This window comes from Pongo pygmaeus, chromosome 19 (assembly GCF_028885625.2).
Source record: "Pongo pygmaeus isolate AG05252 chromosome 19, NHGRI_mPonPyg2-v2.0_pri, whole genome shotgun sequence".
Lineage (NCBI taxonomy): Eukaryota > Metazoa > Chordata > Mammalia > Primates > Hominidae > Pongo > Pongo pygmaeus.
This window is the reverse complement of record NC_072392.2, coordinates 94,975,447-94,992,500: the sequence shown is the minus strand read 5'-3', so window position 1 is coordinate 94,992,500 and position 17,054 is coordinate 94,975,447. Positions and strand designations below refer to the sequence as shown.

The window sequence follows — 17,054 nt, the reverse complement described above, 5'->3', positions numbered from 1 at the left end:
GTTTATTAAAATGCCTGACAACTGCACTTCCAGTCACCCGGGCCTTGCATATAAATAACGGAGCATACAGTGAGCACATCTAGCTGATGATAAATACACCTTTTTTTCCCTCTTCCCCCTAAAAATGGTAAATCTGATCATATCTACATGTATGAACTTAACATGGAAAATGTTAAGGAAGCAAATGGTTGTAACTTTGTAAGTACTTATAACATGGTGTATCTTTTTGCTTATGAATATTCTGTATTATAACCATTGTTTCTGTAGTTTAATTAAAACATTTTCTTGGTGTTAGCTTTTCTCAGAATATGTCTTGGTGATTTTTTCCCCCCATTTATTTGAAGGACCTGTGCAATTCTGTGATTGTGGCTGACTGCATAGGATGGAAGTGGAATATTTAGTGCCTATCATTTCCTAAGTTAAAGTGGAAATGCCACTTGAACACCTAAAAACAATGCTTTAAGGTGGCACTTTTCTTGAGGTTGTGATACCCCCTTCTCAACCTAATTTATATCCTATTTAATGACTAAGGAACAATCCAAGTACTTGTAATACATATTTTAATTTTCATTTCATATAAGTTAATATAAGTGTTGTCTAGGTGACACCAAAATCCAAGGCAAACAGACTTGACCATCTTCAGACCCACTGCATTCTCAAGCTGAAGTGGGGTCTGCTTATAGTTTGTGTGCCAGGTTGCTCATCAGTATTGACATTGTCCCAGAACAGGTTGTAGGTGTAATTCAGAGACTGTCCTTTGCAAAGGAAATGACCAGCATTTCAACTGTATGTCTCCCTGGAAGGGTAGATTCTGCTATATCTTCTTTGTCTGCATCAAAAGACTCAAGAGGAATACGGACACATTTCATATCCCATTTGTAGAGTAAAGCTTCAAGTGACCAGTCAGCACTAAAAAAAAAATAAATTGTTCTTTTAAAGTCATGCCTTTTCTGTTTTGCTTCAGATATATTTTATTCTTAAATTATGTATTGCATGGGTAGGGTAGAGTAAGGCTTAAGTTAATACAAAACTAAGGGTTATCCATACTTGCCTTCTAACTTGATAAGTAGACCACAATTGGACCTTGGGGTTCTTGTGCATCAAAAAATATATTGTAGCTAAAATGTCTTCAAAATCTGAGGAGAAAAGATTTTATGAATAGACTTTCATATAGCATCACTGGCCAAATGTACTATTGAGCCAAAAAAGCTTACCTTCTGGTTCAAAGAACACATCAGATGCAAGGATAATATCTTGTGGTGGTAGAGCCAGAAGATCCCAAGATATATGACCCCATGTTAGTCCTACCACCTGCAGATGTGGCAGGTTATTCATTTGGCAGCTTTGCCGACAGACTTCCAGACAGTGAGGCAGTTCTGAGCTGTCTGACAGTACTACTACTGCACCACATTTGGCAGCCAAAATTCCTGGAAGGCTCACTCCAGCTCCAATCTAATAAGTTATGAAAGATGGCATTTCACAATTATACTTGGAACTGCAAATAATTGGGAATCTTAGTACTTTTTCATTATATTCTTGCATTTTTAAATAAGCATAGAGTCAGTCTCGGTTTGTGTAAAATGAGTACCATAACAACATTACTATAAACAAAAGTACATTCCTTATGAATCTACTGTGCCAAAGGGTGTAAAAGCTTAACCTTCAATTTCAATATTAAAGGGCCATGTATCGTAACTGGCAGTTAATTGCTATGCACACAAAAGTAGTTTTGGGGCACTTGAGTCCTCTGCCATGATTTTCGGTTTTGTTTGTTTTGATTTTTTTGAGACGGAGTCTTGCTGTGTTCCCCAGGCTGGAGTGCAGTGGTGCAATCTCAGCTCACTGCAACCTCTGCTTCCCGGGTTCCAGTGATTCTCCTGCCTCAGCCTCCTGAGTAGCTGGCCACCAAGCCCAGCTAATTTTTTTTTTTTTTTTTTTGAGACAGTATTTAGCTCTTGTTGCCCAGGCTGGAGTACAATGGTGCAATCTTGGCTCACCACAACGCCCTCCTCCCGGGTTCAAGCAATTCTGCCTCAGCCTCCCAAGTAGCTGGGATTACAGGCGTGCACCACCAAGCCCAGCTAATTTTGTATTTCTTTAGTAGAGACGGGGTTTCTCCATGTTGGTCAGGCTGGTCTCGAACTCCCGACCTCAGGTAATCCACCTGTCTCGGCCTCCCAAAGTGCTAGGATTACAGGCGTGAGCCACCGTGCCCAGCCACTTGGCTAGTATTTTGTATTTTTTAGTAGGGACTGGGTTTCACCATGTTGGCCAGGCTGGTCTTGAACTCCTGACCTCAAGTGATCCGCCAGCCTCAGTCTCCCAGCTGGCTGGGATTACAGGCATGAGCCACAGCGCTCAGCCTAATTTTCACTTCTGTTAGCATGTTCTATAGTTGATTGCTTTTCTGTAGCTAAAACCTAATAGGTCTGCAACATGGCTTTCTAATAAAGATTTTCCAGTTGGGCCTTCAAAGTGGCAAGATGCTTTGCAGACCTAAGAAATAATACCAGGGAATGCCTTCATAAGTATTAGCATAAATACAAGCTTCCCATTTTCCAGTTCAAGGAAGGACACAGAATTATTCTGAGTGCCTAGCAGTTACAACTAGGGCCAGAGGTGTGTGCCAAATCCTACCCCTAATTTCATTTACTTGGTGTAGTGAAAGTTAAGAGTGGGATGTCAATATTAAGCTCCTGGTTTGTCTATTTAGCCTTTGGTATTAAGTATGGTGTGAAAGTCTGTTTCTACAAATGTGATAAAATTGGTTTTTCCAAGCCTTCACCAGTCTGAGGCCAGGTAGTGAGGTTAGAAAGAGAATGGGATACATTTTTAAACTAATCTCAACATTTTCAAAAACAGAAAGGGCTACACTACTGTCTGAATGTTTGTGTTCACCCAAAATTCATATGTTCAAATCCTAATTACCCATCTGATGTGGGCCTTGGGAGGCAATTACATAAAGGCAGAGTTCTCATGATTAGTGCTCTTATAAAAGGCCCTGGAGAGTTGCTTTGCTTCTCAAGGTACTTATAAGGCAACTTAAGAATACAGAGGGCACTGTCTGAACCAGAATTCTGGCCCTCACCAGACACTGAACCTGTAAGGACTTTCATCCTGGGACTTCACTGCCTCCAGAATTGAGACACAAATTTCTTTATTTTTATTTTTTTGAGATGCAGTCTCGCTCTGTTGCCCAGGCTGGAGTGCAGTGGCACGATCTCAGCTCACTGCCACCTCCACCTCCTGGGTTCAAGCGATTCTCCTACCTCAGCCTCCTGAGTAGCTGGGACTACAGGCATGTGCCACCAGGCCTGGCTAATTTTTTCTATTTATAGTAGAGATGGGGTTTCACCATGTTGGCCAGGCTGGTCTTGAACTCCTGACCTCAGGCGATCCGCCCACCTTGGCCTCCCAAAGTGCTGGGATTACAGGCATGAGCCACAGCGCACAGCCAGACATAAATTTCTGTTATTTGTAAGCCACCCAGTTTATGGTATTTTGTTACAGCAACCTGAATATAAAAAGCCTGCATGACACTGCTGGGACACCTAAAACAATGGCCGTGGAAGGCAGTTCAGGGGCTTCATCTAGAATAGCGGTCAGCAAACTAAAGGGCTAGAGAGTCAATATTTTAGGCTTTGTGGTTCACCTATCAGCTCTGTCACACTTTTTTCTTAGAGACAGGGTCTCACTATTGTTGACCAGACTGGTATCATCAAACTCCTGGGCTCAAGTCATCTTCCCACCTCAAACTTCCAAAGTACTGGGATTACAGGTGTGAGCCATCACACCCAGTGTCTTCTTTAAAAAACCACTTTTTTTTTTTTTTTTGAGACAGAGTCTCGCTCTGTTGCCCAGGCTGGAGGGCAATGGTGCGATCTTTGCTCACTGCAACCTCCGCCTCCAGGGTTCAAGCAATTCTGCTTCAGCCTCCCGAGTAACTGGGATTATAGGCGTGCACCACCACGCCCGGCTAATTTTTGTATTTTTAGTAGAGACGGGGTTTCACCATGTTGGCCAGGCTGGTCTTGAACTCCTGACCTCAAATGATGAACCTGCCTTGGCCTCCCAAAATGCTGGGATTACAGGCATGAGCCACCGCGCCCAGCCAAAAAACCACTTTTTAAATGAAAAAAAGTTCCAGGATAATCTCTGTACCTTAAGACAAAAACAAAACAACATTCTTAGCTCACAGACCTTACAAACTAGCTAAATTACCCGATTTAAAAATATTTAACAAAAGCTAAAAACAAGCAATATACACATGTAAACAACACATCTGAACATAACCCAGAACTCTGGAAACTTCAGGGGCATTTGTACCTCTAAGATGGCCTTGCCTGGCAGAGATCTTCTGTGAAACCAAAGGTACTGGGCCAGGACCACAGCACAGGGCCAAACATACATTCCATACTGGAGATGCAGGACCTGAAAAGAATGTTTTTGTGTGCCATAAATAATTTAGCTGCTGGAAGTTGGAATCATTTATACAGCAATTTCTGTCAGGCACTGGCATCCATTACAAAAATGGCAGCCCTGTTCACCAATCCACGACCTTTGGGGATATAAAACTGCAATGCAATGTGATAGAAACTCTTGATAGCACTCTTTATTCAACAAGCGCTTCTAGTGTCACAGTACCAGGGATCATTCTTAGACTGGGGATGTAGCTCTCCCTGAGCACATATCCTACTGTAGAGAGAGAGGCAACGAGCAAGCAAATAAGATATTTCTAGTCAGGGGCCGGGCACGGTGGCTCACACCTGTAATCCCAGCACTTTGGGAGGCTGAGGCGGGCGGATCACCTGAGGTCAGGAGTTTGAGACCAGCCTGGCTAACATGGTGAGACCCCTGTCTCTACTAAAAATACAAAAAATTAGCCAGGCGTGGTGGCACGTGCCTGTAATCCCAGCTGAGGCGGGAAAATCGCTTGAACACGGGAGGCGGAGGTTGCAGTGAGCCGAGATTGTGCGACTGCACTCCAGCCTGGGCAACAGAGTGAGACTACTTTTCAAAAAAAAAAAAAAAAAAGGCCGGGCGCGGTGGGTCACGCCTGTAATCCCAGCACTTTGGGAGGCCGAGGTGGGTGGATCATGAGGTCAGGAGATCGAGACCATCCTGGCTAACGCGGTGAAACCCCATCTCTACTCTACTAAAAATACAAAAAAATTAGCCGGACATGGTGGTGGGCGCCGGTAGTCCCAGCTGCAGTGAGCAGAGATCGCGCCACTGCACTCCATCCTGGGCGACAGAGCAAGACTCCAACTCCAAAAAAAAAAAAGGAAAAAGGCTTCTATTCTCACAGGCAATATCATCACCCCCTACATTTAGGAAGAAATGCAAGTGTATTTAAACGTGAAGCCAGCCGGGCGAAGTGGCTCATGCCTGTAATCCCAGCACTTTGGGAGGCCGAGGCGGGTGCATCACCTGAGGTCAGGAGTTCAAGACCAGCTTGGCCAACATGGCAAAACCCCGTCTCTACTAAAAATACAAAAATTAGCCAGGCATGGTGGTGGGCGCCTGTAATCCCAGCTACTTGGGAGGCTGAGGCAGGAGAATCACTTGAACCCGGGAGATGAAGGTTGCAGTGAGCTGAGATCGTGCCACTGCACTCCAGCCTGGGCGACAGAGCGAGACTCCATCTCAAAAAAAACAAAAACAAAAAAACAAAAAAATCCGTGAAGCCAGATTGGGCATGGTGGCCAATGCCTGTAGTCTCAGTTACTTGAAAGGCTGAGGTGGGATGATCACTTGAGCCCGGAGGTTGAGGTTGCAGTGAGCCCACCGCTGCACTCCAGCCTGGGCAATAGAGCGAGCGTCCGGATCAAAAACAAAAAGTAAAGCTGTTTGGAAACAATCAGAAACAGCCTCCACTCCACTCCACTCTTTTTTTTTTTTTTTCTTTTTGACAAGGTCTTGCTCTGTTGCTCATGCCTGAGTGCAGTGGCCTGATCATAGCTCACAGCAGCCTCGACTTCTCGGGCTCAAGCAATCCTCCCACCTCAGCCTCCGGAGTAGCTGGGGCTACAGGCACAAGCCACGATGCCTGACTAATTTTTCTATTTTTTGTAGAGACGTAGTATCACTATATTGCCCAGGCTGGTCTCGAACTCCTGGTCCCAAGCGATCCTCCCGCCTCCGCCTCCCATTTAACTTCTCTAAAGCTGTTTCTTTAGCATGGGACATGCCTCACAGGCTGCTGTTAAAACCAAATGAAATACTGCAACGTGAAAGTGCTTTGAAAAACCGAAGACAGGCAGGGCATGGTGGCTCACTCCTGTAATCCCAGCACTTAGGCAGGCGGGAGGATCACTTGAATCCGGGAGTTGGAGGTTGCAATGAGCTGTGATCGCGCCACTGCGTTCCAGCCTGGGCGCCAGAGCGAGACAGTGTCCCAAAAAAATGAAAAGAAAAAGAATTATTATTGAGAGTTTTGTGGTAGCTGTGAGCTTAGAGGAAGAAGCGAGGTCCAACCCAAGAAACACTTTGGGCACCAAATAAAACTGGAAATCCTGGTCCCAAAACTCACACCAAAGTGAGAGAGAAGGATGAATCAAGAAACCCTTGGACAAGATCAAAAGAAGCATTAGAGGTCAGTCAAGAATGTCACTTTCCTGGCAGGAAAGATTAGATGTGGAGAAAGCCGGCCCGGCGCAGTGGCTCATGCCTGTAATCCTAGTACTTTGGGAGGCCGAGGCAGGAGGATCACTTAAGCTTACAGTTCGAGACCAGCCTGACCAACATAGTGACCAGGGTCACTTCTTGGTAGGGTCTCCAAAATTCTTACTGAGAGCCATTTAATGCACCGAAGGGCTTCCTATCCTACGTTTTTGCTCCGGGGGCCAAGCTAAAGCAGGAAGCTGCGCAGCTGAGCGTCCGCACCCCCGGTCCCTCAGGACCCCAGCCAAGTCAGCTCCTGAGAACCGCTCCTGACCTCAGGCGCCTCCCGGCCGGTGCTGCTACACGCACCTGCGGGACGTGGACCTCCAGGACGGCCCCGTCGGCCCCCGGGCCCGGCTCCTCCGAGAATCGAAAGCGCTGGGTCCGGACCCCCTGTCCTCGGAAATCGTGCTCGCCCAGTGGGGCGCCGTTGGGCCCCGGGCAGGCGGGGGACCGCGGAAGGCTCCGGGCTGCCAGACTGCGCGAGCGGGGAGCCCCGGGTCACGTGGCTGTAGCACCTGACGGCAAGAAGGGGACAGCCCGGCTCTGGTGATAACCCTGCCGCGCTGCGAGCGAAGAAAGCCCGGAGCAAGGCGAAAGAGACTCACACGCGCAGGACTGGCAACCGGCGGCTCTCGCGACCGGAAGTGATGGGCACAGCGGCAGCGCGGGAGGGCGGGGCGGGGCGGGGCGGGGCGGTGGCGCAGCCGACGTGACCTTCCCAACATGGCGGAGGCCCGCCGAGTGTGAAGGCGGACCCCAGGGGAGCCGAAGCCAATGGAAGACCGCGAGAGGCGTGGGGGCGGGGAAGACGGCGGCCGCTTGCCCAACCCGAGGCTCGGGAGGTGGCTGGGGAGTGAATTTTCTGGAAGGCGACTTTAAAGGCGCCAGGACGGAGCGAAGGGCGTTTGGGTGCTGCCGTCGCCGCCGCCCAGGCCGGGGAGGGGTGCGTTAGTGTCAGGAAGCGGGCTGCGCCGAGGTCGTAGCGGAACCAGCTGGCGACCCCGCAGAATGAACCACAAGAGCAAGAAGCGCATCCGCGAAGCCAAGCGGAGTGCGCGGCCAGAGCTCAAGGACTCGCTGGATTGGACCCGGCACAACTACTACGAGAGCTTCTCTCTGAGCCCGGCGGCCGTGGCGGTGAGCGGGTCGGGCGGGGGTGGCCAGGCCGGGCATCGGCACCTCCAGCCGCTGCGCACTTTTCTCTGGGCCCGGGGCTGCCCTCGCCCCGAGCGCCCGGGACCTCGTAGAGGCTCACCCGCACCCCGCGGAGTTTGGGGTCCCCGAGGCGCGGATACCGGGGCGGGCCTGCTTCCTCCCACGCTGTGGCCGCCCGTCTGATCCGGCGGACGACGGGAGTCCCACGCCTGTGGCGCTCTCAACTAGGAGGCCGGTCGTCCCTGACTCCTTTGGGCGGCGGGTCCCCTAGGGGACCGGGCTGTCAAGGCTCATGGGGGGTGGCTCTAGGAACGACGTGGCCTCACGCACGCGCCCTCCCCCCATCCCGGAGGAGCCAGACGAGAGTCAACTTCCTTCGGTTTGCTATTACCAGTTGGCCTTGGGGACACCCTTATCTGCCACTGGACTTTTTTTTTTTTTTTTTTTTTAACTGGACAGGTCTTTTTTAATTCCCTCAGGATAACGTGGAAAGGGCAGATGCTTTACAGCTGTCTGTGGAAGAATTTGTGGAGCGGTATGAAAGACCTTACAAGCCCGTGGTTTTGTTGAATGCGCAAGAGGGCTGGTCTGCGCAGGAGAAATGGACTCTGGAGCGCCTAAAAAGGAAATATCGGAACCAGAAGTTCAAGTGTGGTGAGGATAACGATGGCTACTCAGTGAAGATGAAGATGAAATACTACATCGAGTACATGGAGAGCACTCGAGATGACAGTCCCCTTTACATCTTTGACAGCAGCTATGGTGAACACCCTAAAAGAAGGAAACTTTTGGAAGACTACAAGGTGCCGAAGTTTTTCACTGATGACCTTTTCCAGTATGCTGGGGAGAAGCGCAGGCCCCCTTACAGGTAAAGTATTTTGCAGCTAAGTGCTTAAAATCCTTTTCTTTCTTCTTCTTTTTTTTTTTTTTTTTTTTTTTTGAGACGGAGTTCACTCTTGTTGCCCAGGCTGCAGTGCAGTGGTGCGATCTCGGCTCACGGCAACCTCCATCTCCCGAGTTCAAGCGATTCTCCTGCCTCAGCCTCCTGAGTAACTGGGATTACAGGCATGCGCCACCACGCCCAGCTAATTTTGTATTTTTAGTAGAGACGGGGTTTCAGCATGTTGGTCAGGCTGGTCTCGAACTCCCGACTTCAGGTGATCTGCCTGCCTCGGGCCTCCCACAGTGCTGCGATTGCAGGTGTGAGCCACCGCGCCCGGCCTGTGGTTAAAATCTTATCTACAATAGCATTTGCTCGCTGAGTTCAGTTGGTAATCTTTTTTCGAAACAGTGAGTACTCCCTCAGCTGTACATTGAACTCACTTAGGGGGCTCCTGAGGAATGCCTGGGCCCTACTGGGGAGACTGATTTAATTCGGGTGATGCCTGGGCATCAGAATTTCTGAAAGCTCTTCAGGTGACTTGAATGTGCAGCTAAAGTTGAACCACTGATCTCTAAGGAATGTTTTAATAAAGTCCAGCAATGAACCACATTAGTGATTTTTCTTTTCTTTTTTTTTTTCTTTATTGAGATGGAGTCTCTCTCTGTCGCCCAGGCTGGAGTGCAGTGGCGCAATCTCGGCTCACTGCAGCCTCCGCCTCCCGGGTTCAAGCAATCCTCCTGTCTCAGCCTCCTGAGTAGCTAGGATTACAGGTGCCCACCACCACACCCGGCTAATTTTTGTATTTTTAGTAGAGATGGGGTTTTACCTTATTGGTCAGGCTGGTCTCGAACTCCTGACCTCAGGTGATGCACCCACCTCCGCCTCCCAAAGTGCTGGGATTACAGACGTGAGCTACCGCCCCAGCTGATTTTTCTTATTTTGTTAGGAATCAGTCCATGAACAACGCACTCAGTGTTTCTGTGTACCAGAATTTATATAATATCTGAAATAAAGATGATATATCGCATACAATTAAAACCTGGCCAGGTGCGGTGGCTCAACCCTGTTATTCCAGCACTTTGGGAGGCCGAGGCAGGTGATCACTTGAGGCCAGGAGTTCGAGACCAGCCTAGGCAACATGGTGAAACCCCGTCTCTACTAAAAATACAAAAATTAGCCAGGCGTGGTGGCGTGCGTCTGTAATCCCAGCTACTCAGGAGGCTAAGGCAGGAGAATCACATGAACCTGGGGAAGCAGAGGTTGCTGTCATCCAAGATCACACCACTGCATTCCAGCCTGGGTGATAGAGCAAGACTCTCAAAAAAAAAAGAAAAACTAAAAATTTATTGTTTTGTGTGGTATGTGTGTAACTAAATTACACTTCACATCTTGGATATCTCCATTCTGTAGGTGGTTTGTGATGGGGCCACCACGCTCTGGAACTGGGATTCACATCGACCCTCTGGGAACCAGTGCCTGGAATGCCTTAGTTCAGGGCCACAAGCGCTGGTGCCTGTTTCCTACTAGCACTCCCAGGGAACTCATCAAGGTGACCCGAGACGAAGGAGGGAACCAGCAAGACGAAGCTATTACCTGGTTTAATGTTATTTATCCCCGGACACAGCTTCCAACCTGGCCACCTGAATTCAAACCCCTGGAAATCTTACAAAAACCAGGAGAGACTGTCTTTGTACCAGGTATAGATGAACTGGAAGAAAGTACATTCTTTCCCGGGCGCGGTGGTTCACGCCTGTAATCCCAGCACTTTGGGAGGCCGAGGCGGGCAGATCACAAGGTCAGGAGATCGAGACCATCCTGGCTAACACGGTGAAACCCCGTCTCTACTAAAAATACAAAAAAATTAGCTGGGCGTGGTGGTGGGCGCCTGTAGTCCCAGCCACTCGGGAGGCTGAGGCAGGAGAATGACGTGAACCCAGGAGGCGGAGGTTGCAGTGAGCCGAGATCGCCCCACTGCACTCCAGCCCGGGCGACGGAGCGAGACTCCATCTCAAAAAAAAAAAGTACATTCTTTGATTTCAATATTTTGTCATTTTGGAGCAGAACTGTTAGAGAATGAGTCCAAAAAATCCTTTGGATGCTGCCTGGTAAATGAACTGGTACTCACCTCTGACAGTAACATGTAGCTATAGTGTCACATACTTTGGGAGCTCTTGTTCACATATTATATGGCTATAAAACCTGATAAACTGTATGTAGGCCGGGTGTGGTGGCTCACACCTGTCATATCAGCACTTTGGGAGGCCGAAGTGGGTGGATCACTTGAGGTCAGGAATTCAAGATCAGCCTGGCCAACATGGTGAATCCCTGTCTCTACTAATAATACAAAAATTAATCAGGCATGGTAGCGGGCGCCTGTAATCCCAGCTACTCAGGAGCCTGAGGCAGGAGAATCACTTGAACCCGGAAGAGGAGGCTGCAGTGAGCTGAGATTGTGTCACTGCACTCCAGCCTGGGTGACAGAGCAAAACTCCATTTCAAAAAAAAAAAATTGTATGTAAAGATACAACTTTTCTTTGTTTGCAGTAGTTACCTATTGTCTTTGTATATGTGTAGTGGCTTGTTTGGTTTCTGTAAATTGGAGTTTAATTCTTTTTTTTTTTTTTTTTTTGAGACCGAGTCTCGCTCTGTCACCCAGGCTGGAGCACAATGGCACAATCTCGGCCCACTACAACCTCCGCCTCCCAGGTTCAAGCGATTCTTTTGTCTCAGCCTCCCAAGTAGCTGGGAATACAGGCGCATGCCGCCACACCCAGCTAATTTTTTGTATTTTAGTAGAGATGGGGTTTCATCGTGTTGCCCAGGCTGGTCTTGAACTCTTGAGCTCAGGCAACCCACCGTCTTGGCCTCCCAAAGTGCTAGGATTACAGGCGTGAGCCACCACCCCCGGCCAGGGTTTAATTCTGTAAATTGAGTTGGAGGTCTCACTGTTACCCAGGCTGGCCTACTTGGTTCAAACAAGCCTCCTGCCTCAGCCTCCCAAAGTGCTGGGATTATAGGTGTGAACCACCAAGCCCAGCCTAAATTGAGTTTTTGATGCAGTATAGCGTTGTCCTGGTTGAGTCAGGAAGTCCCACACCAGACAACTGCACTTTGATAAGTGAAGGAAAGTAAGCGTATTTAAAGTAGGTGTCCTCTTCCTAGAGGCTGAAGAACTTTATGCTTTTGCACTTTGGTCACAGCTTTGGATTAACAGGAGTAAACAAACTTTTCCTATAAAGGGCTGGGGAGTAAATATTTTAGGTAAGCCAGACTGTCACAGCTGCTCAACTCTGTCCTTGTAGCTGGAAAGCAGCCCTAGACAATCCGTCACCAGATGGGCGTGGCTGTGCTCCGATAAAACTTGATTTACACAAACAAGTTGTTTGCAATCCCTGGATCAGAAGGAACGTTTACTACCCTGTATTATGTCTCTGTAGGCTCTCCCTTATGGATAGGAGTTCCCAGTTTCTGGTGTGTGTATTATACAGTAATTAGGTATAGGATCAAACCTTGTTTAACTGTTTATTTGTTGGATTTCAGGAGGCTGGTGGCATGTTGTCCTCAATCTCGACACCACTATCGCCATCACCCAAAATTTTGCCAGCAGCACCAACTTCCCTGTGGTATGGCACAAGACGGTAAGAGGGAGACCAAAGTTATCAAGGAAATGGTATAGGTGAGAGTCATTTTTTTTAAATTTCTGCTTGGTTTCAATTTCGACCCCAGAGATAAAATGGCTAGTCCACTGCTGCGATGCTGTGTGCTGATCGTAGACAGGCCTGGGCAAAGCTGGGGCTGCCGACCCTCTGGGTAGAGGAGAGAGGGGCCAAGGTCAGGGCGAGTCCTCAGGGTGTTTGCCAGCCTCAAGGTGGCAGGGTGAGACTCTGCATGTTGAATCGAAGCCACTCAGTCAAGACGTCATAATTGGGATTGTTTCTCGTTTTGTTTTGTGTTTTGTTTTTCAAAGCTAGCGCTAGTTAAAATCATTTTATTTGGGTTTTATTTGGGTTGTTTCTTTTTCTTACCTAGAAGCATTATTCCCATTTGAACTTAATACCTTCAGTTCTTGTGAGTGAGGTGACTGCCCTGGAGACTTAGCTCCTCTGTTTATCCACAGAACAGATACAGCACGGGCAGCGGCAGTGCAAGCCACCCACAGCCACCCCGTGCCACTGTGTCCCAACCCTGACCTGGAGGGACCAGCTCTCGGGGTAAGAGAGGGATTCTGGCTTGTTCCATGCTCAGCCTCCCTGCTGAGAGGGCCAGTAAGGGTGGTGGCTTCTGTTCTCCCTGGACTGTTGGGCATCTGAGGCCCACTTACCCCGCCCCAGAGGGCACTGCGTGCTGCGATTTGGTCACACCGCAGGCCTTATTATACAACAGGTCTTTTGTCACTGATTACAGTGGTTGCCAGATGAGGTTTCTGAAGGGGAGGGCTGCTGCTCTTCAGTTCAGTTTTACGCTCCCAGTGAGGGGGGACCATCTCTGTTACTTGACACTTCGTATTTCTTACAAATCTAATTGTTTCTACTCTTAGAATCTAACCAATGCAACTCTGATCATTATGTGCTGTGCTGTGGAAAGGAAAGATTTTTTAAAAATCGGCTGGGAAAGGTTCAGGAAATAAAACTAGGAAGAGGAACTTTTTCTCCTAAGGGAATAAAACTAAGACTAACTTAAGGAAAATTGTGCCTCGTGTATTGGTGGCATGGCTGGCTCGTTTGTGCAGGTGGTAGTAAATTGTGTGTAGTTAGTATAGTTTTCCTTGCAGAAAAACATGGGCACCGTATTGGGTTTCTCTTGTTCCCAGCCTGGGGTTTTGTCCTCACCATTGTACAGTAGCCATTCTGAACGGACACACCTGGCATTCCCAGGTGTTTCTGAGAGACACAGGCCTCAACTCTGAGTGAGTCCTTGTGAGTGGGTATGGCTGTCAGTGCACTGAGAACAACACTTCTTGCCTCTCAGGATCTTGAAGCAAGAGCACCCCGAGTTGGCAGTCCTGGCAGACTCGGTTGACCTTCAGGAGTCCACAGGGATAGCTTCCGACAGCTCCAGCGACTCTTCCAGCTCCTCCAGCTCCAGTTCGTCAGACTCCGACTCAGAGGTGAGGCCTTGCTCTCTGGCTGGCTCCTGGAGCCTCCAAGGCTCATGTAACTCAGTCATAACCAAGTGTGACTCTTCCTTCTCCTATCCAGGAGAAGGATATGAAAGTTTTTCCACCTTGTTCTAAGGGTTACACAGTTGTCACCATTCCTGCTGAGTGGTGTATCTTGCCCATTTTACAGCTTCGCACATGTGCATGAATTGTTTTTTTTGTTTGTTTGTTTGGAGACTGAGTCTTGCTCTTGTTGCCCAGGCTGGAGTGCAATGGCGCGATCTCGGCTCACTGTAACCTCTGCCTCCCAAGTTCAAGCAATTCTCCTGCCTCATCCTCCCTGGTAGCTGGGATTACAGGCGCATGCCACCACACCCAGCTAATTTTTTGTATTTTTAGTAGAGACTATAAACTCTATATGCTTTAGTAGGGCTTCACTATGTTGGCCAGGCTGGTCTCGAACTCCTGACCTCAGCCACCCGCCTCAGCCTCCCAAAGTGCTGGGATTACAGGCATGAGCCACCGCGCCTGGCTAAGAGTTGTTAAAATAGCCTTGAGGTATTGGGTATTTGGGGATTTAGTGAAGTAAATGGCTCAAGATGAAGCAGCAGTGTCAGATTTCAAACTCATCCTTCTGACCGCAAAGCTCATATGAAGAATTTCCCCAATGGATGGTGAATTGTAAGCCTGGAAATTCAGCAAATCCAGTAACCTTAAACTTGAAGCTGACAGTAATACTGGGTGAGAGGGCCCTGCACCTTTAACAGATGAAATTTCTATCTCAGCCTGGCGCAGTGACTCAAGCCTGTTACCCCAACACTTTGGGAGGCCAAAGTGGGTAGATTACTTGATGTCGGGAGTTCAAGACCAGCCTGGCCAACATGATGAAATCCCATGTCTACTAAAAATACAAAAATTAGTTGGGCCTGGTGGTGCACACCTGTAATCCCAGCTACTCAGGAGGCTGAGGCGGGAGAATCGCTTGAACCCAGGAGGCGAAGGCTACAGTGAGCCAAGATCATACCACTGCCCTCCAGCCTGGGCGACAGAGTAAGACTTTGTCTCGAAAAAAAAAAATTCTGTCTTTTCACATAGTCTACTGATCGAGTCTTTTCTCGTCAGGCAGGGAACGGGCTCTGGGAGTGTTCAGTGCTGTACCTACTTCTTTCATATATCAAGCTCTGTTGGTAGAGTGAAATCTTATAATGTACTTTCAGAATTCTGACTAAAATATTTTTATAATGGGTATCCTATTCAGACAAATAACCGCACCGTTAAGAGAACAGTGGAGGGATACTTGGCCTCTGAGGGAAGTTTGAAATTCCTAGGGAGCCGGGAACATCCAAGGAGGTGGCTATGAAGGCTGCATGTGGAGCTGTCATAATGACTGCTTTGCATCTGGGAGACAGTGACCAATATGTGTGCTGTCTCCCGAGGTCAGAGGTTTGTTTCATGAAGAAGTGGGTTGCATCCAGGTTGACTCCTTGTTTTCTCTCCTCCTGTGTCCAGTGCGAGTCTGGATCCGAGGGCGATGGGACAGTGCACCGCAGGAAGAAGAGGAGGACGTGCAGCATGGTGGGAAACGGGGACACCACCTCCCAGGACGACTGTGTCAGCAAAGAGCGCAGCTCCTCCAGGTGACCCAGCAAGGCTGTTGTCTGTATGGAAGGACACGCTCGCGGCGAGGGCAGGGCCTGGGGAGGGTGGCCTGTCCAGTCCTGCAGACAAGGGGAGGCCTGACAGAGCCCAAGAATGAGGACGCCCTCGGCACGGGAACCCATTCACTTAGCGTTTGCTCCAGTAGCTTTCCCTCTGCTACCGATGCAGATAAACGCGGCTTGTTTTACTCAGAAAGGCAAGAGAATGTGAATAGTGCCAAGAAAACCCTTTACATTATTTAATAAAAATTGAATCCATTTTCTATCTTGGAAATGTTTTCCTTTGAGAATACCAGAACATTCCCTTATTGCTCTTCTCCTCATGGTGGCCTTGGGGGAAAGCAGTGACTCCTGCTGTGCATCCTTGACCGCAGAGTCGTCGTCCCAGCAGCGTAGGGAGAGCCATTGGAAAAGTCACCCGGCATCTTCTGCAGAACCTGAGGCATGGCCTCTTGCTTTTTCTCCCAGTTGCCATTGCTGCTTGAGTGCTCAGCCAAATCAGACAGCAGCAGAGAACTCTGATTTATCAAATCTTTCTTTTTTTTTTTTTTTTTTGAGACAGGATCTCGCTCTTGCCCATGCTGGAGTGCAGTGGCGTGATCATGGCTCACTGCAGCCTCAACCCTCCAAACTCCAGCGATCCTCCTGCCTCAGCCTCCCAAGTAGCTGGGACTACAGATTCACCCCACCATGCCCAGCTTTTTTTTTTATTATTATTTTTTTTGAGACAGAGTCTCGCTCTGTTGTCCAGGCTGGAGTGCAGTGATGCGATCTCGGCTTATTGCAACCTCTACCTCCCAGGTTCAAGCAATTCTCCTGCCTCAGCCTCCCGAGTAGCTGGGATTACAGGCATGCGCCACCACGCCCAGCTAATTTTTCTTATTTTTAGTAGAGACAGGGTTTCACCATATTGGCCAGGCTGGTCTCAAACTTCAGACCTTGTGATCCGCCCACCTTGGCCTCCCAAAGTGCTGGGATTACAGATGTGAGCCACCATGCCCGGCCTGCTAATTTTTTTTATTATTTTTAGTAGTGACGAAGTCTTTCTGTGTTGCCCAGGCTGGTCTTGAACTCCTCACCTCAAGTGATCCCCCCACCTCAAGTGATTCCCCCACCCCAGCCTCCCAAAGCAGTAGGATTATTACAACAAGCATGAGCCACCTCACCCAGCTTTTATAAAAACTTAATCACGTCTCCAAGTACAAGATTGGACCTAAATAAGTTAAAATTTAAACATGTGTTTGCAAGCACCTGGGCATGTAACAGGCTCATAATGGAATTTGTTCACTCTCTGCATTTGTCTAGAGTCTTTAAATGCCACAGGTCTTTGATATGCTGGTTAAGTGTTAAGAGAGGTTGTTGGAAGATAGTAAAACACTGAAGTTGAAGCTAGGCATCGTAGCTCAAGCCTGTAATCCCAGCACTTTGGGAGGCCAAGGCAGGAGGATCACTTGAGCTCAGTAGTTCAAGACCAGCTTGGAGAATATAGTGATACCCTGTCTTTAAAATATATATATATATGTTTTAATACTGACGTTCATAGGATTTTGAATGTCTGAAGCCCTTGACTGCTGAAGGTGACATTCCTGTTAAC

At 48.4% G+C, this 17,054-nt stretch overlaps 3 protein-coding genes across 9 annotated transcripts in view; 2 read left to right on the top strand and 1 right to left on the bottom strand.

Annotated features, from left to right (window-relative positions):
* Positions 1 to 304, top strand: part of SRSF2 (serine and arginine rich splicing factor 2) — a 3,248-nt gene extending 2,944 nt beyond the window's left edge. For all 3 annotated transcript variants that reach the window (XR_008495208.2, XR_008495207.2, XM_054459595.2), the window contains one exon: positions 1 to 304. This exon is cut by the window's left edge. The gene's annotated coding sequence lies outside the window, so the exon portion shown is untranslated.
* A 239-nt stretch (positions 305 to 543) lies between these two features.
* On the bottom strand, positions 544 to 7,313 carry METTL23 (methyltransferase 23, arginine). 4 transcript variants are annotated; one of them, XM_054459597.2, is made up of 5 exons: positions 7,272 to 7,313; positions 4,327 to 4,431; positions 1,215 to 1,452; positions 1,052 to 1,136; positions 544 to 909 (listed from the first exon to the last, which is right to left on the bottom strand). In XM_054459597.2, exons 2-5 carry the CDS (start codon positions 4,408 to 4,410, stop codon positions 744 to 746), a joined length of 573 nt encoding a protein of 190 aa, XP_054315572.1. In that variant the 5' UTR covers positions 4,411 to 4,431; positions 7,272 to 7,313; the 3' UTR covers positions 544 to 743. The 4 variants fall into 4 exon arrangements, with proteins under 4 accessions (XP_054315572.1, XP_054315571.1, XP_063513193.1 ...); XM_054459596.2 differs by lacking the exon at positions 7,272 to 7,313 and adding an exon at positions 6,973 to 7,104; XM_063657123.1 differs by lacking the exons at positions 4,327 to 4,431; positions 7,272 to 7,313 and adding an exon at positions 6,938 to 7,045.
* A 24-nt stretch (positions 7,314 to 7,337) lies between these two features.
* On the top strand, positions 7,338 to 15,725 carry JMJD6 (jumonji domain containing 6, arginine demethylase and lysine hydroxylase). Of its 2 annotated transcripts, none has more exons than XM_054459593.2 (6): positions 7,338 to 7,803; positions 8,301 to 8,689; positions 10,115 to 10,401; positions 12,245 to 12,380; positions 13,673 to 13,811; positions 15,312 to 15,725. In XM_054459593.2, the coding sequence occupies exons 1-6, from the start codon at positions 7,675 to 7,677 to the stop codon at positions 15,441 to 15,443; spliced, it is 1,212 nt and encodes a 403-aa protein (XP_054315568.1). In that variant the 5' UTR covers positions 7,338 to 7,674; the 3' UTR covers positions 15,444 to 15,725. The 2 variants fall into 2 exon arrangements, with proteins under 2 accessions (XP_054315568.1, XP_054315569.1); XM_054459594.2 differs by lacking the exon at positions 15,312 to 15,725 and adding an exon at positions 12,822 to 12,915 and having other exon boundaries at positions 7,516 to 7,803; positions 13,673 to 13,810.
* The last annotated feature ends 1,329 nt before the right edge of the window (positions 15,726 to 17,054 follow it).

What these genes read in the sequence shown, in the direction of transcription:
- METTL23 (XM_054459597.2), bottom strand. Translation starts at nt 4,410, where the DNA reads ATGTATGTTTGGCCCTGTGCTGTGGTCCTGGCCCAGTACCTTTGGTTT. An exon ending in CAGGCAAGGCCATCTTAGAG is followed by an intron (nt 1,453 to 4,326) that starts GTACAAATGCCC and finishes ATAACTTATTAG; the next exon opens with ATTGGAGCTGGAGTGAGCCT. An exon ending in TGTGTTCTTTGAACCAGAAG is followed by an intron (nt 1,137 to 1,214) that starts GTAAGCTTTTTT and finishes TTTTCTCCTCAG; the next exon opens with ATTTTGAAGACATTTTAGCT.
- JMJD6 (XM_054459593.2), top strand. Translation starts at nt 7,675, where the DNA reads ATGAACCACAAGAGCAAGAAGCGCATCCGCGAAGCCAAGCGGAGTGCG. An exon ending in AAGCGCAGGCCCCCTTACAG is followed by an intron (nt 8,690 to 10,114) that starts GTAAAGTATTTT and finishes TCCATTCTGTAG; the next exon opens with GTGGTTTGTGATGGGGCCAC. An exon ending in AGAGACTGTCTTTGTACCAG is followed by an intron (nt 10,402 to 12,244) that starts GTATAGATGAAC and finishes GTTGGATTTCAG; the next exon opens with GAGGCTGGTGGCATGTTGTC.